Source organism: Sorex araneus, chromosome 3, assembly GCF_027595985.1.
Source record: "Sorex araneus isolate mSorAra2 chromosome 3, mSorAra2.pri, whole genome shotgun sequence".
Classification (NCBI taxonomy): Eukaryota; Metazoa; Chordata; class Mammalia; order Eulipotyphla; family Soricidae; genus Sorex; species Sorex araneus.
In genome coordinates this window covers 176,747,502-176,767,201 of record NC_073304.1, presented here as the reverse complement: position 1 = coordinate 176,767,201, position 19,700 = coordinate 176,747,502, and the positions used below count along the sequence as shown (strand labels likewise).

The window sequence follows — 19,700 nt, the reverse complement described above, 5'->3', positions numbered from 1 at the left end:
TCACGTGGTCACGCGGCGCCCCGCCCCTTCCGCGCGGCGCCCCGCCCCTTCCGCGGGCGCCGGGAAGAAGGGGCGGGGCCGGGCGCGGCGTCGGCGCCATCAGGCCCAGCGGTGCGGCGCGTTCGGTGCATGGTGTCCGCGGCCCCGCGCTCCCGCCTGCTGCCGGCCATGGAGGGCGTGCGCTGGGCCTTCTCGTGCGGCACCTGGTTGCCCAGCCGCGCCGACTGGCTGCTGGCTGTGCGCTCCATCCAGCCCGAGGAGAAGGAGCGCATCGGGCAGTTCGTCTTCGCCCGCGACGCCAAGGCTGCCATGGTACTCAGGGGTGCGCGCGGGGGGCGCTCGGCGGCCTTTGTCGCCGCGGCGGGGGCGGGGAGTGGGGAGGCCGGACCCCCGGGCGCTGACTGTCCCCGTGCGTACGTCTGAGCGTCCCGCCGGTCCCCCGGGCGCAGCGATTCCTCCCCTCCCCCGTGTGTCCGTTCCGAGGGTCCCCTTCCGTCCCCCGGGCTGGACTGTCCCCGTGCGTCCGTTCCGAGGGTCCAGCCCTCGTACGTCGATTCGGAGGCCCGGGCCTTTGTGAGGCGCAGCACCCAGGCCCCGGGTCACCTGGCCCTGTCCCGCCCCGCTCAGGAGACCTCGTCGCCTGTGATCCGCTTCAGTCATTTGTGGGTTTTGTTGTTAAACGTGATCGTGCGACACGGTCTCAGCCCTACATTTCGGCCAGCCCCAATATTTCAGCCTACACTGTGTCCCATCCTCTCTCTAGGGTTGAGGTGTGGGCAGGCGGAGCATTTTCCAAGGCACGTGGCTGAACGCTTGGGGGGCATTTGTAACCAGAAAATTGGTGGACATCGAGTTCTTGCAGGTTTGAAGACTCGTTGGAACCGAAGCCACGAAAGATACTTTGCAGATTATCTGTTTTGTCATTGCCCGCTCTTTGATTTTTTGGGTGTGTGATTTTAGTAATTTAATAGTGGACAGACTGTGGAACGGGACACGGCATCTCTGGCCTGAAGCTGAGAATGTGGCACCAAGTTGTAGGCCCCACGGTGCACCCAGCAGCAGAACTAAGACACCTTAAAACCTCTGGCCAGAGAAGGGCCCCCTTGGCTGTCTAACATATCCCGCAGTTAACGTGCTCCTGCCAGTCCGTAAACACTTGCACGTATAGAAGCTTACATAGTAGAATCACACATGGCAAAACGATACGCCCGTCAGCATTTAGAGGCTTGTAGTGAAAAGCTGGGAGAGGGTGCCTGCTTACTGATGAGCGGTTGAGGGTAGATCATTAGTAAGGAGCTTCTTATGTGATTAAACATTGCTTAAATCAGGGCTGGAGTGGTAGTACAGCAGGTAGGGCATTTACCTTGCATGCAGCCCACCCAGGTTCCGTCCCCAGCATCCATCCCCTATCTCAGGGGATGGCATAGCACCGCTAGGAGTAATTCCTGAGTGCAGAGCCAGGAGTTATAACCCCTGTGCATCGCTGGGTGTAATCCTAAAAACAACTACAACAAAAATTGCTTAAATCTTACTGCAATTCTTGGATACTTGAAACTTAAACTCATTTTTGTTTTTAAACTCCAGAATGGACTTGTTGCGTTAGTGGCAGTACTAAACCTAAATAACGAGTGGATAACCAATACTTGCCCAATGTTTTATTTGCTTGACAGGCTGGTCGTCTGATGATAAGGAAATTAGTTGCAGAGAAATTAAATATTCCTTGGAACAATATTCGTTTGCAAAGAACTGCCAAGGGGAAACCAGTTCTTGCAAAAGACTCCTTGCATTCTTACCCCAATTTCAACTTTAACATCTCTCACCAAGGGGACTATGCAGTGCTCGCCGCGGAACCTGAGCTCCAAGTTGGCATTGATATCATGAAGACCAGTTTCCCAGGTGATTGCCTCTCTGTGCTCCTCGGGGTGTCTTGGCTTAGTTCTCACCTGCTACTTAATTGGGGGACAGGATGCTCAGTGCTCAAACAAAGTATGTGTGAGAGCATGGGTCTGTAAAAGGTGGGTTTCTTTGCATTTTAACCGACTGCTGCATAAAAGATGGATTTTCCTATACCGGAGACAACATATGTTTTACCTGGAGGCAAAGTGAAAATACAGGAGATGTTCTTTTTGAATTGTATCTCGGCTTGTTAATGAAGTCGAAAGTTGAAACGCTTTTTAAAGATTTATATTTTTAAAGTACAGTTTTTCATAGCTCAGGTTGCCTACTTAAATACCAGAAGTTAATTGGAATTGGGCTCAATGGAGAGTTCACTTTTAGTAGTATTTTATTTTAAAAAAAAAAAAAAACACCATGATTCGGGCTGGAGCAATAGCACTGTGGGTAGGGCGTTTGCCTTGTACGCGGCTGACTCGGGTTCGATTCCCAAAATCCCATATGGTCCCCTGAACACCACGAGGGGTAATTCCTGAGTGCAGAGCCAGGAGTGACCCCTGTGCATCGCCTATTGTGACCCAAAAAGCAAAAAAACCACACACACACACACACAAACACCATAATTCTATTGTAATTTCTTTTAAATATTTTCAGAAGTTCAGTAGTAAGTTTTAGTTTATTTAAAAATTAATCTTGGAGCTAGAGTGTACCATAGTCTTCAGGTGGAGAGAACGTGTATTTCTGCCTCAAAGAGAGCTCTTTGTAGCACATTTTGATAAGTAAAAATAATTGACTGTTTAGATTTTGCTGTAAAACTGTGTAATTGGTTGGCTATGAAACACTGCAGCTGTGGGGGCTCAGTGTCCCTAAACCATTGTTCATATGTGATGCGCAGGATCCCTGTACTCCTTGCCAGTTTCACCCTCACTCATATTTAGTGAGCATCTACTTTGTGACTTTTTACATGCATTTTACATGCATGCTCTAATTGTCTCAGCACTCTGCTGTAAATATGCTGTTTTTAGTCATTCAACGAGAAAGCTGTTAGTAAGAACCAGCCCCTTCCTCATTTCGTGCAGAATATCCACACTGCCCATTGTTGCTGGCTTCCCGTGTCTCACTGAAGGGGTACGAAGTGTCCAGAGGAGGAGGAGGAGATGTCAGAATGGGGCTGGGATGGAGTCCCATCTCTCACTTCCGCTGTCTGACTTCATGTTGCCTGTCTCCATCAGCTAATCTTTCTCTGTCCTGTTTGTGAACCTGTTGCAGTTCTAGATTCAGAAAGAGGCTCTCCTTGTGATGCTGTCCCTGGGATCATCGTAACTCACTGGGAGAGCTGGACACAAAAGGGGAGTAGGATGGAAGTTTGTTGCATCCATGTGGGTCCAGGGCCCTTGTGGTCCCTGGGCCCCTGATCAAAGCTGAGGTTGCGTTTATGCTGTTCAGACAGTCATTATCATCATCATCATCATCATCATCATCTTCATCATCCTGTTGATTGTCGATTTTCTCGAGCATCTCAGTAACATCTCCATTCATTCTAGCCCTGAGATTTTAGCAGCTTCTCCATTCATTCTAGCCCTGAGATTTTAGCAGCTTCTCCATTCATTCTAGCCCTGAGATTTTAGCAGCTTCTCTTTTCTAGTCCTTCCTAATGGTGCTCTTTCAGGGTCAGGGGAGTGAGACCCATCATTGTTACTGGTTTTGGCATATGAATACACCACAGGGAGCTTGCCAGGCTCTCCTATGCTGGCAGGAAGCGACATCTATAGCCTAGTTCTCCCTCTCTGAGAGCTTGGTTTTATAGTCTCTGGATGTTGGCCATTGATGGGATTACATGGTGTGTGTGTGTGGGGGTGGGGGGTGTTTCAGGGTGTGACCGCCTAGCTACTGGAAAATGAGGGATCTGTGTGGAAGAGGCCCAGTCCCGATCTGAGCAGGCTTGGAGATCTCAGCCCCAGGTCCCGCACACCTGGATTCCTCTGCCAGTTCCTTCATGCTTGAGGCTCGCCTGAACGTGTGGAGAGTGGCCTTGAGCATGGCTATGGCTGGACTCCGGAGGTCTTCGGCTGCCTGCACTCTGCTCGGGACAGGGAGGGAAACTCAACCCATCCCCCCCGAAGGGCCCCGGTGAAGACAGCCAGGCACGGGGGCAAGAGACTGCCAGACAATAAATAGTACAAGATTAACTGCAAGCTAATTGTGTGTAGCTTAAACAAACATGTTGCCACAAATACTGGTGAAATCCAAGGGAACAGGACACAGGTACAGCCACATGTAAAGTCAACGACAGTTTCCATTGCTCAGGGTTAGAATATGCATATGCTGTTGTTAAGCATAAATAATCCAGATGTCAGGTGGACAATACCTAGGTTACACGTTTCCTCTTGAACCCAGGATAAGCCATACATCCCTGGCCCTGCACATGTGGAGGTTGCTTTTCACTAGTTCCACACATTAGCATCTAATAGTGATGATAATGGGGATCTTTGACTGAATAAGCAAGGGGCTTTTGGAGGGGTTTGGTTGTTGGACCACACCTGGCCATGCTCAGGGCTTCTTGCTGGCTCTCCTGTGTGGCGCCTCGTCAAACCAGGGCAGGCAGTCAGCTGCAGCTGCTTGCAGGGCTAGTGCCCAGCCACTGTACTCCCTCACGTACTATCTCTCTGACCCCACGGGAGGTTTTTAGCCTTTAAGCTTTGATGCATTCTGCATGAATGTGCTTGCGCGTGTTTTTCTCAGGAGAGGATCTGGTTTTCGGCGGGATCATGGAAGCTTCCATGGAGAAAACACTGCTACAGGGGGCTTGGAAAACTTGGGCAAGAGCCCTTATTTCACAATAGTATGTTTTCTTTATGTGAACTCCTAAAGCCAGAATTGGAGAGGGCGTTGCGTTATAACATGAACCTTTCAGGTGTGCCTGACTGAAACCCCACATGTGCTCGGGGGCCGGGGGCGTTTGTTCAGTGATACTCGTGGCCAGCCAGGCTGGTGATTCAGAGCAGGTGCCCAAGGTTGTGGCCCTGACTGTCTCTGCCCCAGCAACCCTTTGGAGCGTGCTGGAGGCTCTGTCCTGCTGTCCTTTGCACTCAGAATTCCTGTTTGAAAACATGGCTTTGTTAGCTCTGGACCCCCTTTCCAGTGCTTAAAGAGTCTTCCGCAGTCTGAGGATTTGAGTGTAGCTGTAGCTGTTCTTGAGCAACTTCCACATGTGACATTATGCTAAAGGCTCGCCCTCACCCTGACTTTAGCCTGGGATTTAACTCCTGATATGATTGCAGTTGAGGAAACTTCCTTAAGGTGATTTGGCAGAAACAAAAACCAAACCAGAAATACCCCAGGGGTTTGATTTCACGCTTCAAATGTGAATGTTTTTTAAATAGGAGTCTTAAAATTCTGTGGATCCAGAGAGATACAGGGGTTAAGGTACCTCCTGCCTTGCACGCCACAGTGAGGGCAGAGCTGGGTCAGTCCTGGCACCTGGCAGGTGGTCTCAAGCATGTGGTTACACCTATGAGCACACCAGATGGGATCTGGTGCCCTCTGCACTCAGAGCCATGGCTTGGGGCCACTGGCTTAGTTGGCTGAGAGTCACTGGGGTGGACCCCGGGTCCCGCAGTGCACACTGCTTAGAGGACCCCACTTTCACATAAAATCGTGTGAAACTAGTTGACTTAAACTTGTTTTGGAGGAACTCAGGTTCAAGAAGCCTGTCCTGGGACAGGCTAACGTGCTTGCAAGGTGCTTGCCTTGCAGTTCCAGGGTTACATCCCTGGCACCACACGTGGTTCCCTGAGCACTGCCAGGTGGCTCAAAAAACAAACAACAAAAGGAGAGGGAACTTTGGGAAATTAGAGGTAAATGAGAAGGTATCAAAAGAGTAGACATCTGTCAAGAGTTAAGAGCTCATCATTTATTAGTATTTTGTTGTTGTTGCAGAATTAGGTAACATTTTATTACATGGAAGTGACTCTGGACAAGTGATTTGATTTTCATTTTATCGTTTTTTTTTTAATTAGTGAGTCACTGTGAGGGTACAGTTACAGATTTACACATTTTCGTGCTTGTGTTTCCTTCATACAATGTTCGAGAGCCGATCCCTCCACCGGTGTCCATTCTCCACCACCAGTGAACCCAGTATCCTTCCCACCCCCCAATCCCATCCCCCCCACCCCACCCTGCCTCTGTGGCAGGGCATTCCAATTTGTTCTCTCTCCTTTTGGGTGTTGTGGTTTGCAATAGGGGTATTGAATGGCCGTCATGTTCAGTCTCTAGTCTGCTTTCAACACGCATCTCCTTTCCCATGTGAGAGCCCATCATTTATATGTAATATTGAAATTCAGTGGATAAAGACTAGTTTTTTTTTAAAATGGTAAGGCTTATCAAGTATTTGAATTATTTCATAAAGAAAGCACTTTACATGATTATAGTGACATTACCAAATTTTAGTTTTCCATCCTATTTATCTTTTGAGTGGTTTTTTTCCCGTATCTATTTTTTCTTTTATTTAGATGTGTATTTTCTTAAATTCTGAATTCTGTCTTTCAAAAATTGAATTGGTAAAAAAAAAATCCATCACAACTGGAGAAGAGTTCAGTGGGCTGAGTGCATGCTTTACTAGGTGCAGGAGACCCCGGGTTGATCTCTGGCACTGGATGGTCCTGGAGCTCCGCCAGGTACAGCCCACAAACAAACCAACACTAAAACCACACATAGGGACCACGCCCTCTAACTCTAGGTCCTAAAGTCTGCTAGTCTAGTTTTAAATCATAAAAAGTTGCAATTGAATATTGAATTCCTCTGAATTTGGATGTATAGTTTGTTTTTGTGTTCTGATCACTAAACATTTCTACCATGTAGAATGGATAGATTAAGGAACAAAACCCCTAAAGCTATTAATAAATGTGAGCTTAAATATTCTTAATAGTTGTTAGCTGCAGGGCTTATACACACACACACATACACGTGTTACAAAAACAAAAAGTTGATACCAAATTCAGCAGGAACACTTTTCCTTGAAAATGGTCCTTGCCTGTTGGATCAGTATTTCTGAGCTTACAACCAGGGTTTCTATACTTAGAAATTTTTCCAGTTGTTAGACACGGATGTTTCGGAAGCAATGTATTAGGTCTGATGTGCAAAGTCCACAATCAGCAAGGGGAAAGATTGCTGCCAGCCTACCTCTTTTTTGGATGAAATCATCCAAGAATCATTAAATCTTCATCTATACAGCAAAATTAATGAGTTAGGCTTAGAGCTCTGGCACAATAGAATTGCTCATTTGATGAGACACCTGGAAAATGGATATTTTCTAGTAAAACCCGGGAATATATTTGTGTCAGGTATGATGGTAATCACTTGTATCACTTGTCACTTGTCATCCCCTTGTTCACTGATTTGCTCGGGCGGGTGCCAGTTACATCTCCATTCGTCCCTGTCAGTGAAATGCCTTGCAAGCCAAAACAGAAGACTTTGCTGAACAGACAAACGACTTGAGAAAGGCGGCATACAAGAACAGCGACCACACCAGTAGCTGGGCTGTTTATTAGCGAATACTTCCAGGCACTTGACCTGCTTGTTCGTTCAACTGCTTGGTAACTAGTGAGAGATGTTAATATAGAGAGGTCTGGTCTAGCGTTTGGACACCCTTGTCTCTGGACCAGCGCTTCCACCCCAAGGTGAAGCGGGGGGGGCCTTCTGGGGTCAGCGGCTCAGACAGTTTGCATTGGAGCTTACTGCTGGATAAGACAGGTTAGCCGATCTCTTATTCAAATTATTAACTTAGAGATTTGAGGCGTCAGTTCCCATGGAAGCAAGCCCGTGTGTCCTCAGTCTGTCCCCAGTTGTAAGAAAAGAGAGCAGCAAGTCACTGTACTTCCAGCACCACAGTGAAAGCTGCTTAGTGTCCCCACCTTGCCTGGCCCTTTCCCCTGTGACTGGCCTGGATCCTAGAGAGACTATCACTAGAGCTGCTCTTGGTGTTTCACTTCCTGCCCAGGTGGAGAGGGGTGAGGTGGTTGGTACGCCAGGATTCCCCTCCATAGGCCTAGTAGTATCTCAAGGCTTTGTTTTACTGTGAACTGCTGTGGCCTGTTTGCTTCTGTCTATAAGTGGGAAGCAGCTGTTCCCTAAGGATGAAGCTCTAAGGAAGGAAACAGTTTTTCAGAGCTTGGTTATTACTAACTCTGTACAAGCTTGCCAGTACTTCGATTTTTACAAGGGGATACTTACATGGAAGACTTAATAGATGTGAATGTGTGATGTCATTTTTAAATTCAGTACAAGTTCCCGCCTGTCTAATTTGTCTTCAGATAGTTTCAAGCACAGATTTACTTTTCTGGTATTTCCTACTGATCTTTTCCCCCCTTTAATGCCCAGTTTCTAAAATGAAAATTTTCCTGCTGTGTATTTCCACTGTAATGCCACAGTGTGGCGCTGTTTGACTTCAGTATAAAAACCTCCTTCCAGTTGGAGACAGACAAGGTGCTCTCAAAGCAGGGTTGCTTTATATACTTTTTCTAATCAGTGTGAATGTTTAATTTTTCCCCTTTGATAGCCTCAGTGTATTCAGTTCAAAGACAGGCTGCTTGAAAAACGAGGAAATTATAGCTTAAACAAAGCCGACCAACTCTAGAGGATAGCAGGCATTTGGGAAGGAATGTGGACGCTGGGCCGTGTATTTCCGAGGGGTCTGGGCTCACAGGGCTGACGTGCTGCTCTGCATGCTTGGGTTCGAGTTCGGGTTAGTGAGCTGCCATAAACAGTTCTGTGGGAGAATAGACTGGATGCTTCCCTGGTGGAAAGGGACCATGGTCCTTTAGAAATGTCATTTCTCTGAGGAGACACATAGGCTGTGGCACTCGTACATTGCGGTGGCAGGTGGCACTGAGGAGTCATAACTGTTGAATTCTCTGGTGTATTTGGGAAGCGCTGGCGAGGGGAGTGGACGCAATGTCACTGGCGTTAAGGGGCGCAGCCAGCTTGGCAGGGGCTCGAATTTTGGATGATTTAGAAATATCTAGTTGGGCTCTGTGTGAAGTTAAATCACAGCTGACTAGTTTTGACTTTGAGTTTGTATCTGTGATACTTGAGCACATTCTATATATTTATGAAATAAAAGATGAGCGTTTCCGCCTGCTAATAAAGATAAACGTGCAACTTTATTCAGAAAACTATGAACGGCATACCGTCTGCCTGTCATTGTATATTGTTCTTTCAGTTACCAACTTTGCTGATGCTTTGTTTAGTACTGTTGTAAACTAATCAAAAGTAAGGGTGGCCTATTTTTTTTATTTTGTTTTCTATCTTTGACTTTCAGTATGAGAATGCATATTTTTAATTTTGTATTTTTTCACTTTCAACAGGTCGTGGTTCAATTTCAGAATTCTTTCATATTATGAAGAGAAAGTTTACCAACAAAGAATGGGAGACCATCAGAAGCTTTAAGGATGAATGGACTCAGCTGGATATGTTTTATAGGAATTGGGTATAATTCTTTCTAGTTTTGAGAGTAAATGCATATGCTGATTATCTTTGCTAAAAGTTGGAGCAGAAGGTGTTGGTAATTGAAATAAATGTGTCACTAATTGGGAATCCTATGTATCATGACATCTTAGAAGTTTCTATTTATATTTAATGTTCAGTCAGAAGGTTCATGATCTTAAAGCCAGACATTTATCACTAATGTCTAAAATTAGTGATTTTAGACATTAGTGATAAATTGTGATAAAATTAGTGACAGTAAAACTATCACATTTATCACTAATATCACTAATGTTTTCTCCCTTAAGGGAGAAAACTCCACGCCCGAAGGACATTGCTAAAACCCCTCCTGAGTGTGTGTTCCTGGGAGCCACACCAGGGCCAGAGGCGTTACTGCCGCAGGGACTGGAGCCATAGGAGGGGCCAGTGACTTGCCTTAGGTCACACAGCTGCTTGCTCTAGGGCTAAAAAACATTCCCAAGCATAACCAAACATAGGGTTTAAAAATCCGGCGGTTTGGAGCTGTAATTTGGGGGTGAGGGAGACACCTGGTCGGCCACACTGGAGGATCATGTATGGTGTGGGGGTGGCCCGGGGTCACAGCTTGCCAAGTATTTTCACCCCTGTGTGCAGAGCAAGCACCTTAACCTCTCTGGCACCCGGGACTCTGTTTTATGGCAGACATGACTGAATGTTAAGAGATGTCTCTCTCTCAGGCGCTGAAAGAAAGCTTCATAAAGGCCGTTGGTGTTGGACTGGGGTTCGAATTGCAGCGGCTCGAGTTTGATATATCCCCCTTAAGCCTGGATATCGGCCAGGTTTATAAAGAAACGCGTCTGTTCCTCGATGGGGAAGAAGAAAAGGAATGGATCTTTGAGGTAGGAAGTTTAGCAAAATTGTTCCATCGGTTTCCTTATTTTACGCATGTGTGAAGTTAGTATGGGAATGCTGGTTCTGTATTTGGAAGGTGAAGCCAGGCATGGAAGGGCACTCAAAACATTAAAACTGTTACTTTAAAGATAGTCAGGTTTCAAAGCTCTTCATGTCTGTCAAGAAATACCTTTGCTACATACTCTGGAACTCTGTTCTAAAATGTTTTCCAAAAGAATTTATGGCCAGAATATTTCATTATGTTACTCTTTCATTATAAATATATTCAGGGTAAAGAAAAAGGAAGGTCATTTATCAAAAAGGATAATTATGTTTATAATGCTGTTTGTCTTTAGCATAAAAAAATAACTGACCAATTAAATATTTTCTGATAGTTTTTTTCATGCTCAGCCATATTTTTCTTTATTCTTAATAATTTTTATTGTTTACCAATTTAGATATCTTAATGTGTGAAAATACGAAGTAAAGGATAAAGCATAATGAAAACTCCCTAAGTAATAGTATTCCTATTTTTAGTTACCCATTTAACCTTCGGGAAAATGGCCTTGGGGGTAAAGTGGCTTTTTCAGTGGAATTTGTTTCTTTTGTCATAGTTGTGAATTTTTTTGGTAACTGCTCAGTATCTGTATCATTCAAAAGTCCTCTCTTCCTTTGTTGCATACATAGGGGGAAATAGAAAATTATATGCTGTGTCTTGTCTATAAATCTGTACCGTGGCTTTTGACAAACTGCAGCATGTATATAACTGCTTATAGAAAGTGTTGAATCTTGAAGTCTGGTTTTTATTTATTTTTTTGTTTGTTTGTTTTTTTGCTTTTTGAGTCACACCCGGTGATGCACAGGGGTTACTCCTGGCTCTGCACTTAGGAATTACTCCTGGCATTGCTCGGGGGACCATATTGGATGCTGGGAATTGAACCCAGGTCAGCCACGTGCAAGGCAAGAGTTCTACCTGCTGTGCTATGGCTCCAGCCCCTGGTTTTTATTTTTTAATTTACTGTAGGTTTATCTAAAATTGACATCAGCAGTGAGAATAGATTATTATTTAGATTTTTCAGCTCTTTAGTTAGTACTGTGGTTGAGAATGTATAATGTGAATTAGTGAGCTATTTGAGTGGTTTCATATTTTAGAGTGGGGGTAGTGAGGCTGTATTCTAAAACAGTCATTTCTCGCATTGGGGGGGAAAGTGCTATGAAGGGTGCTGCTAGAGTCATTGTGTACGTGAGAACAGAGATAATAGGCATAAGTGTTTTTAATATAAAGTTTACCGGAGTTGCTCATAGTTACGAGGGAATGTCTTCCTCTCAGGAATTACCTGCTGTCGTGTCTGCAGTAAAGGGTCACTACAGGTTTCTTCAGTGGTTAGGGCAAGGGAGGTTGGAGAAAATAATGTCTTAAAGTATATGAGATTGTGGTTTTAAAATGTCCGCAAAAATATCTCTTGTGTGTATTAAGCAATGTGTGTTTTCCTCCTCTTTTTCAGGAAAGCAAAATAGATGACCACCATTTTGTGGCAGTTGCCCTTAGGAAGCCTGATGGATCTAAACAGGATGTAAGGTTTCACAATCGCGTGAACGCTGTGGCATTGATCAGTATTGTTCTCTCTTGGTGAAAGAATCATTTGGTTTCTGCGAAAGGCATAGTTATTATTAACAAGTGGTTTTTGTTATCAAATCCTTATCGTCTGGGGCTTTCACAAGAAGCTTTTGAAGCATGTTCTCTTCTTCACATTCAAAACCACTTAAATGTTGTAAAGAGAAAGGTCGGTAAGTCACTCTCAGCAGAAACTCAGGATAAGCCACTCTTGAGCTACCTTGCCAGTTTTGTGTGTTGGTGAATTGGACGGTGTCGCATACATGGGTCGTCCTAAGTTAAGTTCCATGAGTAATGGTATCATCTTGCAGTTTAGTAAGTAAACTACAGTTGGAGTGTCAATCCTGGTGAGACGTTGTGTTACTTTGTGAAATACAGTCCTCGCCACCCTTCCCGGCAGTCAGGTTTATTACCCTGTGGATAAATGGAGAATTCAAAACAAAATGAAAAAAGCCTAGTCAAGAGAACTCAGTTTACTTTAGTTGTGATTCTGAAAATGTGTTTAAGAAATACCGAATCTTTAAAACGACACACCTTCATCCATGGTAGGGAATTAAGGTAAGAGAATGTAACATAATCGTTACTCCTAGAAAAAAGCAGTTCATTCCATGGCTCAAGCCTTTGATAGATTTACTACAGGTTAGTGTAATTCTTCATATTTGATCTTCCTTTAAAAAGGATGGTTCTGACCCAGCTTATTGGTCCTTGTGTGCTGTTCTCAGCTTTATGTTCTGCAGATACCTAATATTTCCCTAGAGGTTCATTGTTTTTATGACATTTACACATGTGATAGTCTCTTTGCGTCTCACTGGGCAGCGTGGACACAGCCAGCGACAGGCCTCTGGGTTCCAGACCCAGGTCTTCCATTTATATGACAAACAGGTCGGTCTTTCTGAGCCTCAATTTTCCTGTCATTTTTGTAAAATTGTCATAGTGTTGAGACATAAATTTCGTGTCAGTTGCAGACTTGTTGAAGCATCATGTGAAACCCGTGTAGTGACTTTATTAGAATACGTAGAATATCAAAGTCTGACTGGGGGGAGTTCTGAACAGGCAAATAATAATAATTTGGCTTATATTGACTGGATCATCCCCTAAGCAAATGCCACATTTCTATTAAAATGATTCATTCATTTTAAAGTTACAAATTTGGGGATTTTTTATTATTTTGCCACCCTAATCTGGTGGTCCTGTGCTAGGACCCCCAGCACAGAACTGCTGAGAGTGGCATTGAGGATCATCAGAGCCACACCTGGCAACGCTGGGGGCCGTCCCCAGATCTGCCCAGGACTCCCTCCTGATGTGCTCAGGGGTCTGGAGCCCGTGGGCACTGGATTTGGGCCTCCACAGGCACTCGGCCTTCTGAGCTTGCAGTGAGACCCTGGGGGTTCTCTGGCTCACCCAGTGAAGCAGAAGTTTTGGCTATATTTTCAACAAATATCACAGTTTAGTCAGGTGTAAATTTCTTTTGGGGGAGGGGGTGATTTGTTAACTATTACTAAAATAATTTTTCTTATATTCCTAATAAAATTGAGGCGACATGCATTGAGACAATAAAATCATCTCTTTTTTTCTCTCCCCCCCCCCCCCCCCCCGATTTAGGCTCCATCTCACTCTAAGTCAGGCCAGAGAGAGTTTACTGTTCTCACTTTCAGTGACCTGATCTCCTCTGCCGTCCCCATGACCCCTGAAGATCCATCCTTCTGGGACTGTTTTTGCTTCACAGAGGAAATTCCAATACGAAATGGTACAAAGTCATGATATGATCCCTGAGTAGCAGGGAAATGCACACTGTTTATAATCTTCTGTATTCACTAAAAAATACATTCCTCACAGTTTCAAATTTTATTTTACAAAACAGTTTAAAAACAACTTTTCCTACTGAAAGAGCAGACTCCCAGATGAAGATCGTGCACTAGCGTCCGCACTTACCTCTCTCCCCAAATCATGCTGGACTCATGGAAGAAATGGAAAACGTGACAATATCACAGTGATACAAGCTCAAAGGAGAGGAACAGAAACTACAGACATGCAAAAAGAAAATTCTTAAGTTCGTATCTCTCAGAGGTAACTATTCCTAAAACTCTAGTATCTTTCGAGACTTTTCTTGGTAAATCTGTATTAATATTCTTGTTTTTTTTTTTTTCAAATGGGAACATAATGTGATTTTGTTGCAATTCTTTTTTCTTAATGTCTTACTGTTGTTTATAAATATACCTCTGTGTTCTAATTCTTAGTGGCTTTAACATGTTCTGTTGTCTGACTAACAATACTAGTTAGGATGCTTTTGACCAGAGATAACAAAAAATATTACTTAATTGACTGTAGTAACCAGAAATGTTTATTAATTAGGTCATGTAACACACAGTCAAGAATTATCATTAGACATTTAAAACAATTTTTTTTTCTGCCTCAGCCTTTTGTTTATTTTGCCTTATTTGTCTTCTTCATGGTCCTAAGAACTGATACTAAGTTTACAAAGTAAGTCACTTAACTAAAGGCCACAAAGGCCTTTTCTCCCCTTGTAGCTGAGTCGCACATCAGTGAGGAGTTTTCTCAGGAGCTCTGGAAGGGATCCCTTCCATATTCATGGGCTCGGTCCTCTCACTGAACTCCTGTCACCAGACTCAGCGGCCGACCTACAAGGCGCTTGTGCCAGCGACCTTGGCCTCAAGCTTGCCTGCCCTGTGCTGAGCGGACGTGGGTGTCCAACAGTGCCAGTCCACTGGGGAGGCCTTTGCTACTCTGAGGCCAGTGCTGGGCAGCTGCCAGTGGGAAGAGTACTGAGTGGTCAGCTCACCAGACTCGGCAGCTTACTCTGCCTCTACCAGGTTTACCCCAGAGTTAGACACTTGAGGTTGAATCCGGGGTTTCCTCTAATCCACCTCTCAGGAGGAGAACCCTCGGCCGGGCCACTGGTGAGTATGAATCCTTGGAGATGGGTCGGATGGTTTCCTTTTTGCTCATGGAGAACGAGTTGGAGGCCCAGTCTCAGTGTTTGTCCAGAATCTGATTAAGGTGATCTGGTGGACTGGGAGCTCTGGGCATGTGTCGGCACCCTAGGGTACAGAAGCCCAGTGTCCGTCTGTGGGTGTGGAAGTGGACTCGTGAGGAAGCTGCTGGGAGAGGGGAGGAGGGTCGCATGTGCCCGCCCTGAGCCCTTCCTTGCCTTAGCCATTGTGTTGGTGCGCAGTTCTTACTGCAGACAGTGGGAAAGAGACTGACCATGCCTTGAGGTAGGTGCACATTTAATCATGTCCTGAAAAAAATGTTTTGAGAAGGGGAAAGCTTGGCACAAAGGCCTCAAAAACATCTTTAGAATTTTGACAAATACTGAGAAATTACTCTCCAAAATGCCTGTCGAGTTTACACTTTCAGTTAATGTTTTGTGTGAGTACCCATCCATCATGTCTTTAGTCCCTGGTCAACTGCAGTCTTTTTTCTTCTTAATTTAATCTTTGTCTGTAGAAGTGAAACATTTTTTAACTTGTATTTCATGACAAATGAGGTTGATCTATCAGTGTTGTTATTGTTTGTATTCCTTTTTTTTTTTAATGGGCTGCCTGTTGTCTTTTTCTGTTTATTTTAGTAAATACGACTTAATTTAATGTGGGGATATAATATATACGATGCCAAGACCATCATATTGATGACATAATTTTATATGGTCTAGTGCATGTCTGGGGGATTTGCATCTTGTTAATTACCAAGAAGTAAAGTAATTCATTGTTTCTATTACTAAAATTAAAAGTTGTGTGTAAATTGTATAAAATTACTTTGCTTAGTAAAATATTTGGAATGTTTTCTAATTTTTCATTTTATTAAGCATGCCCAAGTATTTCAAGTAGAGTAAATATGTGTAAAGTGTTATTCCTAGCATGAGTGTAATGATAAAATCTTGTCATCTGTATTCTCACTAGAATAATAAAATGACTAACTGGAAATAACTGAGCTGGGCACTGTGTTGCGTTTTTAATTTACACATAAATCTGTTGTTAAAAAATTGCAGAGTTCCACAATTATTTCCTATCCTTGAAACAAGCACTTTTAACTATTTTTTATTACTACCATGTACCTAAATAAAGTGGTTGTGTTTTTTCACTTTATACACTATTTTGATAATATTTATTGCAAAACTTTGCTTTTCTGCTTCTCAACTACTCTACACTATTTTTCCCCTTTTTCTTCAATGTTACTGTAATTCTTAACGTTTTTTGTTTTGTTGCCACAGCCCACAGTGCTGTTGGCGTGTGTGAGATAAGCACCCACCCTGTGTCAGCTCCAGCCGCAGCTCTTAAGCTGCTGTCACGCCCACTACACTCTGGGCCACTGTGCCTGTGTCAGGCAGTCGTTCCTGGTGGTGCTTGGGAGCAGTTGAGGTGCTGGGGGTCAAGTCCGGCCAGCCTCGAGTGAGGCGAGGTGCCTCCCCCTTGCCCTGTCCAGCCCCACGTTGCCCTTTCATGCCTGAGCGAATTGATTCCGCCTGTGGAGGTCTCCTGCTCTCTTCAGCCCTGGACTCGGTGGCTTCTCCAGAGGCTTGCTCTGGCAACCTGCCCAGAGCACTCCATCCTGTCTAGCCGGACATCCTTGGGGTCTGGGGTGTCAAGAGAAGCAAAGTGCTTGGCCAGGCCTCTGGCCCTTCCCAGGACAGCTGGAGGATGCTGGTGCCTTGGTCACAGGCCACTGACTTGCGACAGGCACAAGTAACCCCTTAAGTGTCTGCATCTTCCTGCCACAGCCTGCTGCCCTCCTTCCCCAGCACAGGAGGGTATGGGCCCTTGAGGACTCACCCTCAACCTTCACTGACCAGATTCTCTCCAGTCCAGCCCTGACCCCATGTCTGGCCTTTGCTCTGCCCCCAGCTTGCACGCATGCCTGGGCTTGTGCAGTTACGCCCGGTGGGAGCTTGCGGAGGCAGCTCAGAGAGTCCGCCTGAGGACTGCCTGTATGCCCCCCGTCAACACTGGAATCCTCCTGCCCCAGTGGCCACCTGCAGAGTCTCTGACCCTGCGCGCCATCCCATTCCTTCATCTCTGCAGAGCCTTGTGGTGCCCACAGGGTTCTTGGGCTGGGCCTGTCCCCTCCCTGCCCCAACCCCACCCGTTCTTTTTTCAGGGGCCAAATGCACACTCCACTTGGCCTCTGTTTTGCTTCTGGAATATTCTCCCTGAGCCCCAGGACACCTGCATTTCTCCCAAGTCCCCCACTGCGTGAGTGTTCGTTCAGTCTGAGGCGCTGAGATAAGGAACACAAATTTATGTCACGGAGGGCCCAGGTTCTCTCACACCTGTGACAAAAGTACAGAGCCCTGAAATCTTTTATTACCATCCTACAGTTCATACTCTAAAGGGCTCAATACAGTGAGGTCATCAACAAAGGAGTTACAGGAAGAACATGCAAAGCTGGAAGCTTTTCTGCATACTGAAAACAAAGTACCTAGGATCTGCATACTGACAAACAGGCTAAGTAAGCACTGGGGATCTGTAAAAGACGGCTGACAATTTCAGCATACTGAAATTTATGAAATCCTTTACTAAGGCAGCCAAAAGAAAAAGATGTTCAGCCTCATTCAAACCAGTCAGGACAAACGAGAAATCTCGCCCGTTTTCATGGGTCCCTATGTTCCTGCCCGTGTACGGAGCAGTTTACATGGGCTCATCTTGATAGCTCAGTCCAGCCCCAATACCCGCTGAAGCCCTTGGGCCACCCCCATCCTGAGCACCTTAGCGTCTCCCTGCCGCAGGCCCTGCACGCCCTCTGCATGCCTCTCCTGGGCAGGGCCTGCCCTAATGGCCACAGGCCAGGGATCCATACTCCCAGACTGGGACATACATTGACCTCAGGGTGTCTGTAGAATCCCGTGCTGTGGACACCGCCACCCAGCCTCCCAGGTTAGGTGATGTCCGAATCTGCCCTGGGGAGAGGCCTCGAGGGCGCCCAGGTGAGCTCAGGCTTGGTTACCATGGCTATAGCAAAGTGCCCGTTTGCATCGCATCTGCCTCCTTTCCCCTTGCAGACTGGCAGCCCTGGGCTTATTTATTTTGATGAGGACCACCAGATGACAGGCCCAGGCATCTCTCCTGGTATGTGGGGGACCATATGGGACTCTGAGGAGCTAACCTGGGTCCACCGCTTGCAAGGCAGGTGCCTTCCCCGCTGTAGAATCATTCTGGCCTCTCACACTTGCATGCTTTTGTGATTCTTTTTTTTTTTGCTTTTTGGGTCACACCCGGCGATGCACAGGGGTCACTCCTGGCTCATGCACTCAGGAATCACCCCTGGCAGTGCTCAGGGGACCATATGGGATGCTGTGATTCTTATTTTTAATGGAATCACATGCACAGATAGAAAGTTGTTCATGATTGAGTTCAGTCAATCAGTTCAGTTAGAAAACAGCGCCAATGCCTTCAACAGTGTATATTTCCCACCACCAATGGCCCCATTTCTCTCCTGCTCCTACACACATGCACACGCGCGCGCACACACACACCTCAATGGTACTTTTTTTCCTCTTCCTTTAGGCACTGGGTTTGCTATATTGTTACTGAAATGGTATCTTGCATATCACTGCTTTCTTTTTCAGTCCCCAGTTCTTGTCCTGGGTGATCATTTTCTATTTTTAATTTTTTTATGGGAGGGGGGCTCAGGGCCTACTACAGACTGTGCTCGGGGATCATCTCTGGCGGGAATGGGATGGGGTGCCAGATTGAACCTGGATTGGCTGACAACATGCAAGGCAAATGCCCTCCCCATTGAACAATCACTCCAGGACTATTTCTAACACATTTTTAAGGGATAGCAACACCATACATGGGCTCCTACAAAGTATGATTACTCTAAATTATATAGCATCAGAGGTGCGGAGAGTAGGTAAATTTTCTGGGGATGCTGGGAATCGAACCTGGGTTGGCCACGTGCAAGGCAAATGCCCTTCCCGTTGTGCTATCGCTCCAGTCCCTCTGCTGTATTCTTAATAGTCTGCTCCTAACCACAACCACAAAAGATAAACAAACTTCCTTACCTTTATAGTCTGTATTGTCCCAGATCCTCTCAGATCTCTCAGACTGTCAATAGCTTGCTGTGGCGATACTGTGTCAGACAGGTATAGGAGGAGACAAGTGGCTACTAATAGAACATGATAGAAAATAGCACGTTATTCAATAATTAATAATAGGGAAGAACATTTTATATTTAGAATTTTGCATTGAGTCTGGTGTAACTTCGAAATGATTTAAAAGGCAAACTTTTTAGACCTTTTTTTTATTATTATTATTTTGCTACAACCAGTGATGCTCGGGGTTACTCCTGGCACTGCACTTTGAAATCACTCCCAGTGGTGCTCGGGGGGCCATATGGGGTCTAGGAGATTGAACCTGGGTCAATCAATTCAAAGCAAGTCACTTACCCACTGTGCTATCTCTCCGGCCCCATAGTGTGTGTCTTTGCTAGTTAGGATTTTTAAAAGACCATGGCTGGATTAAAGTCTAACACTGGCTTCATTCTTTTTAATAACTTTATTGTTATAGTGCATATGCTGCACAATGCAGTTAAAATGTATACAATTCAGTAACTTTGAGCATTATCACAGACAGTGCAGCACTCACCACCATCAATTTTCAAACACTTCTTGTCATCTCACACAGAAACACTGCATCCATGTCATCGTCCCATGTGCCCTAAGCAAATTCTAGTCTGCTTCTGTCTCGTGGATTTGTCTATGGTGGACATGTCCTATCAATTGCATCAGACTTACTGTGTTGCTTTGGGCCTGGTTTCTCTGTCTTGGCATAGAGTGTTTAGGATTTATACATATTGTAGCATCTATTAGTTCTCCATTTGC

The 19,700-nt window shown here is 45.3% G+C and overlaps 1 protein-coding gene across 2 annotated transcripts; it reads left to right on the top strand.

Annotated features, from left to right (window-relative positions):
* The first annotated feature begins 26 nt into the window (after positions 1 to 26).
* Positions 27 to 15,811, top strand: AASDHPPT (aminoadipate-semialdehyde dehydrogenase-phosphopantetheinyl transferase). 2 transcript variants are annotated; one of them, XM_055132982.1, is made up of 7 exons: positions 27 to 312; positions 1,671 to 1,896; positions 9,258 to 9,379; positions 10,092 to 10,253; positions 11,751 to 11,819; positions 13,463 to 13,607; positions 13,722 to 15,811. In XM_055132982.1, exons 1-7 carry the CDS (start codon positions 130 to 132, stop codon positions 13,724 to 13,726), a joined length of 912 nt encoding a protein of 303 aa, XP_054988957.1. In that variant the 5' UTR covers positions 27 to 129; the 3' UTR covers positions 13,727 to 15,811. The 2 variants fall into 2 exon arrangements, with proteins under 2 accessions (XP_054988957.1, XP_004604853.1); XM_004604796.3 differs by lacking the exon at positions 13,722 to 15,811 and having other exon boundaries at positions 13,463 to 13,621.
* The last annotated feature ends 3,889 nt before the right edge of the window (positions 15,812 to 19,700 follow it).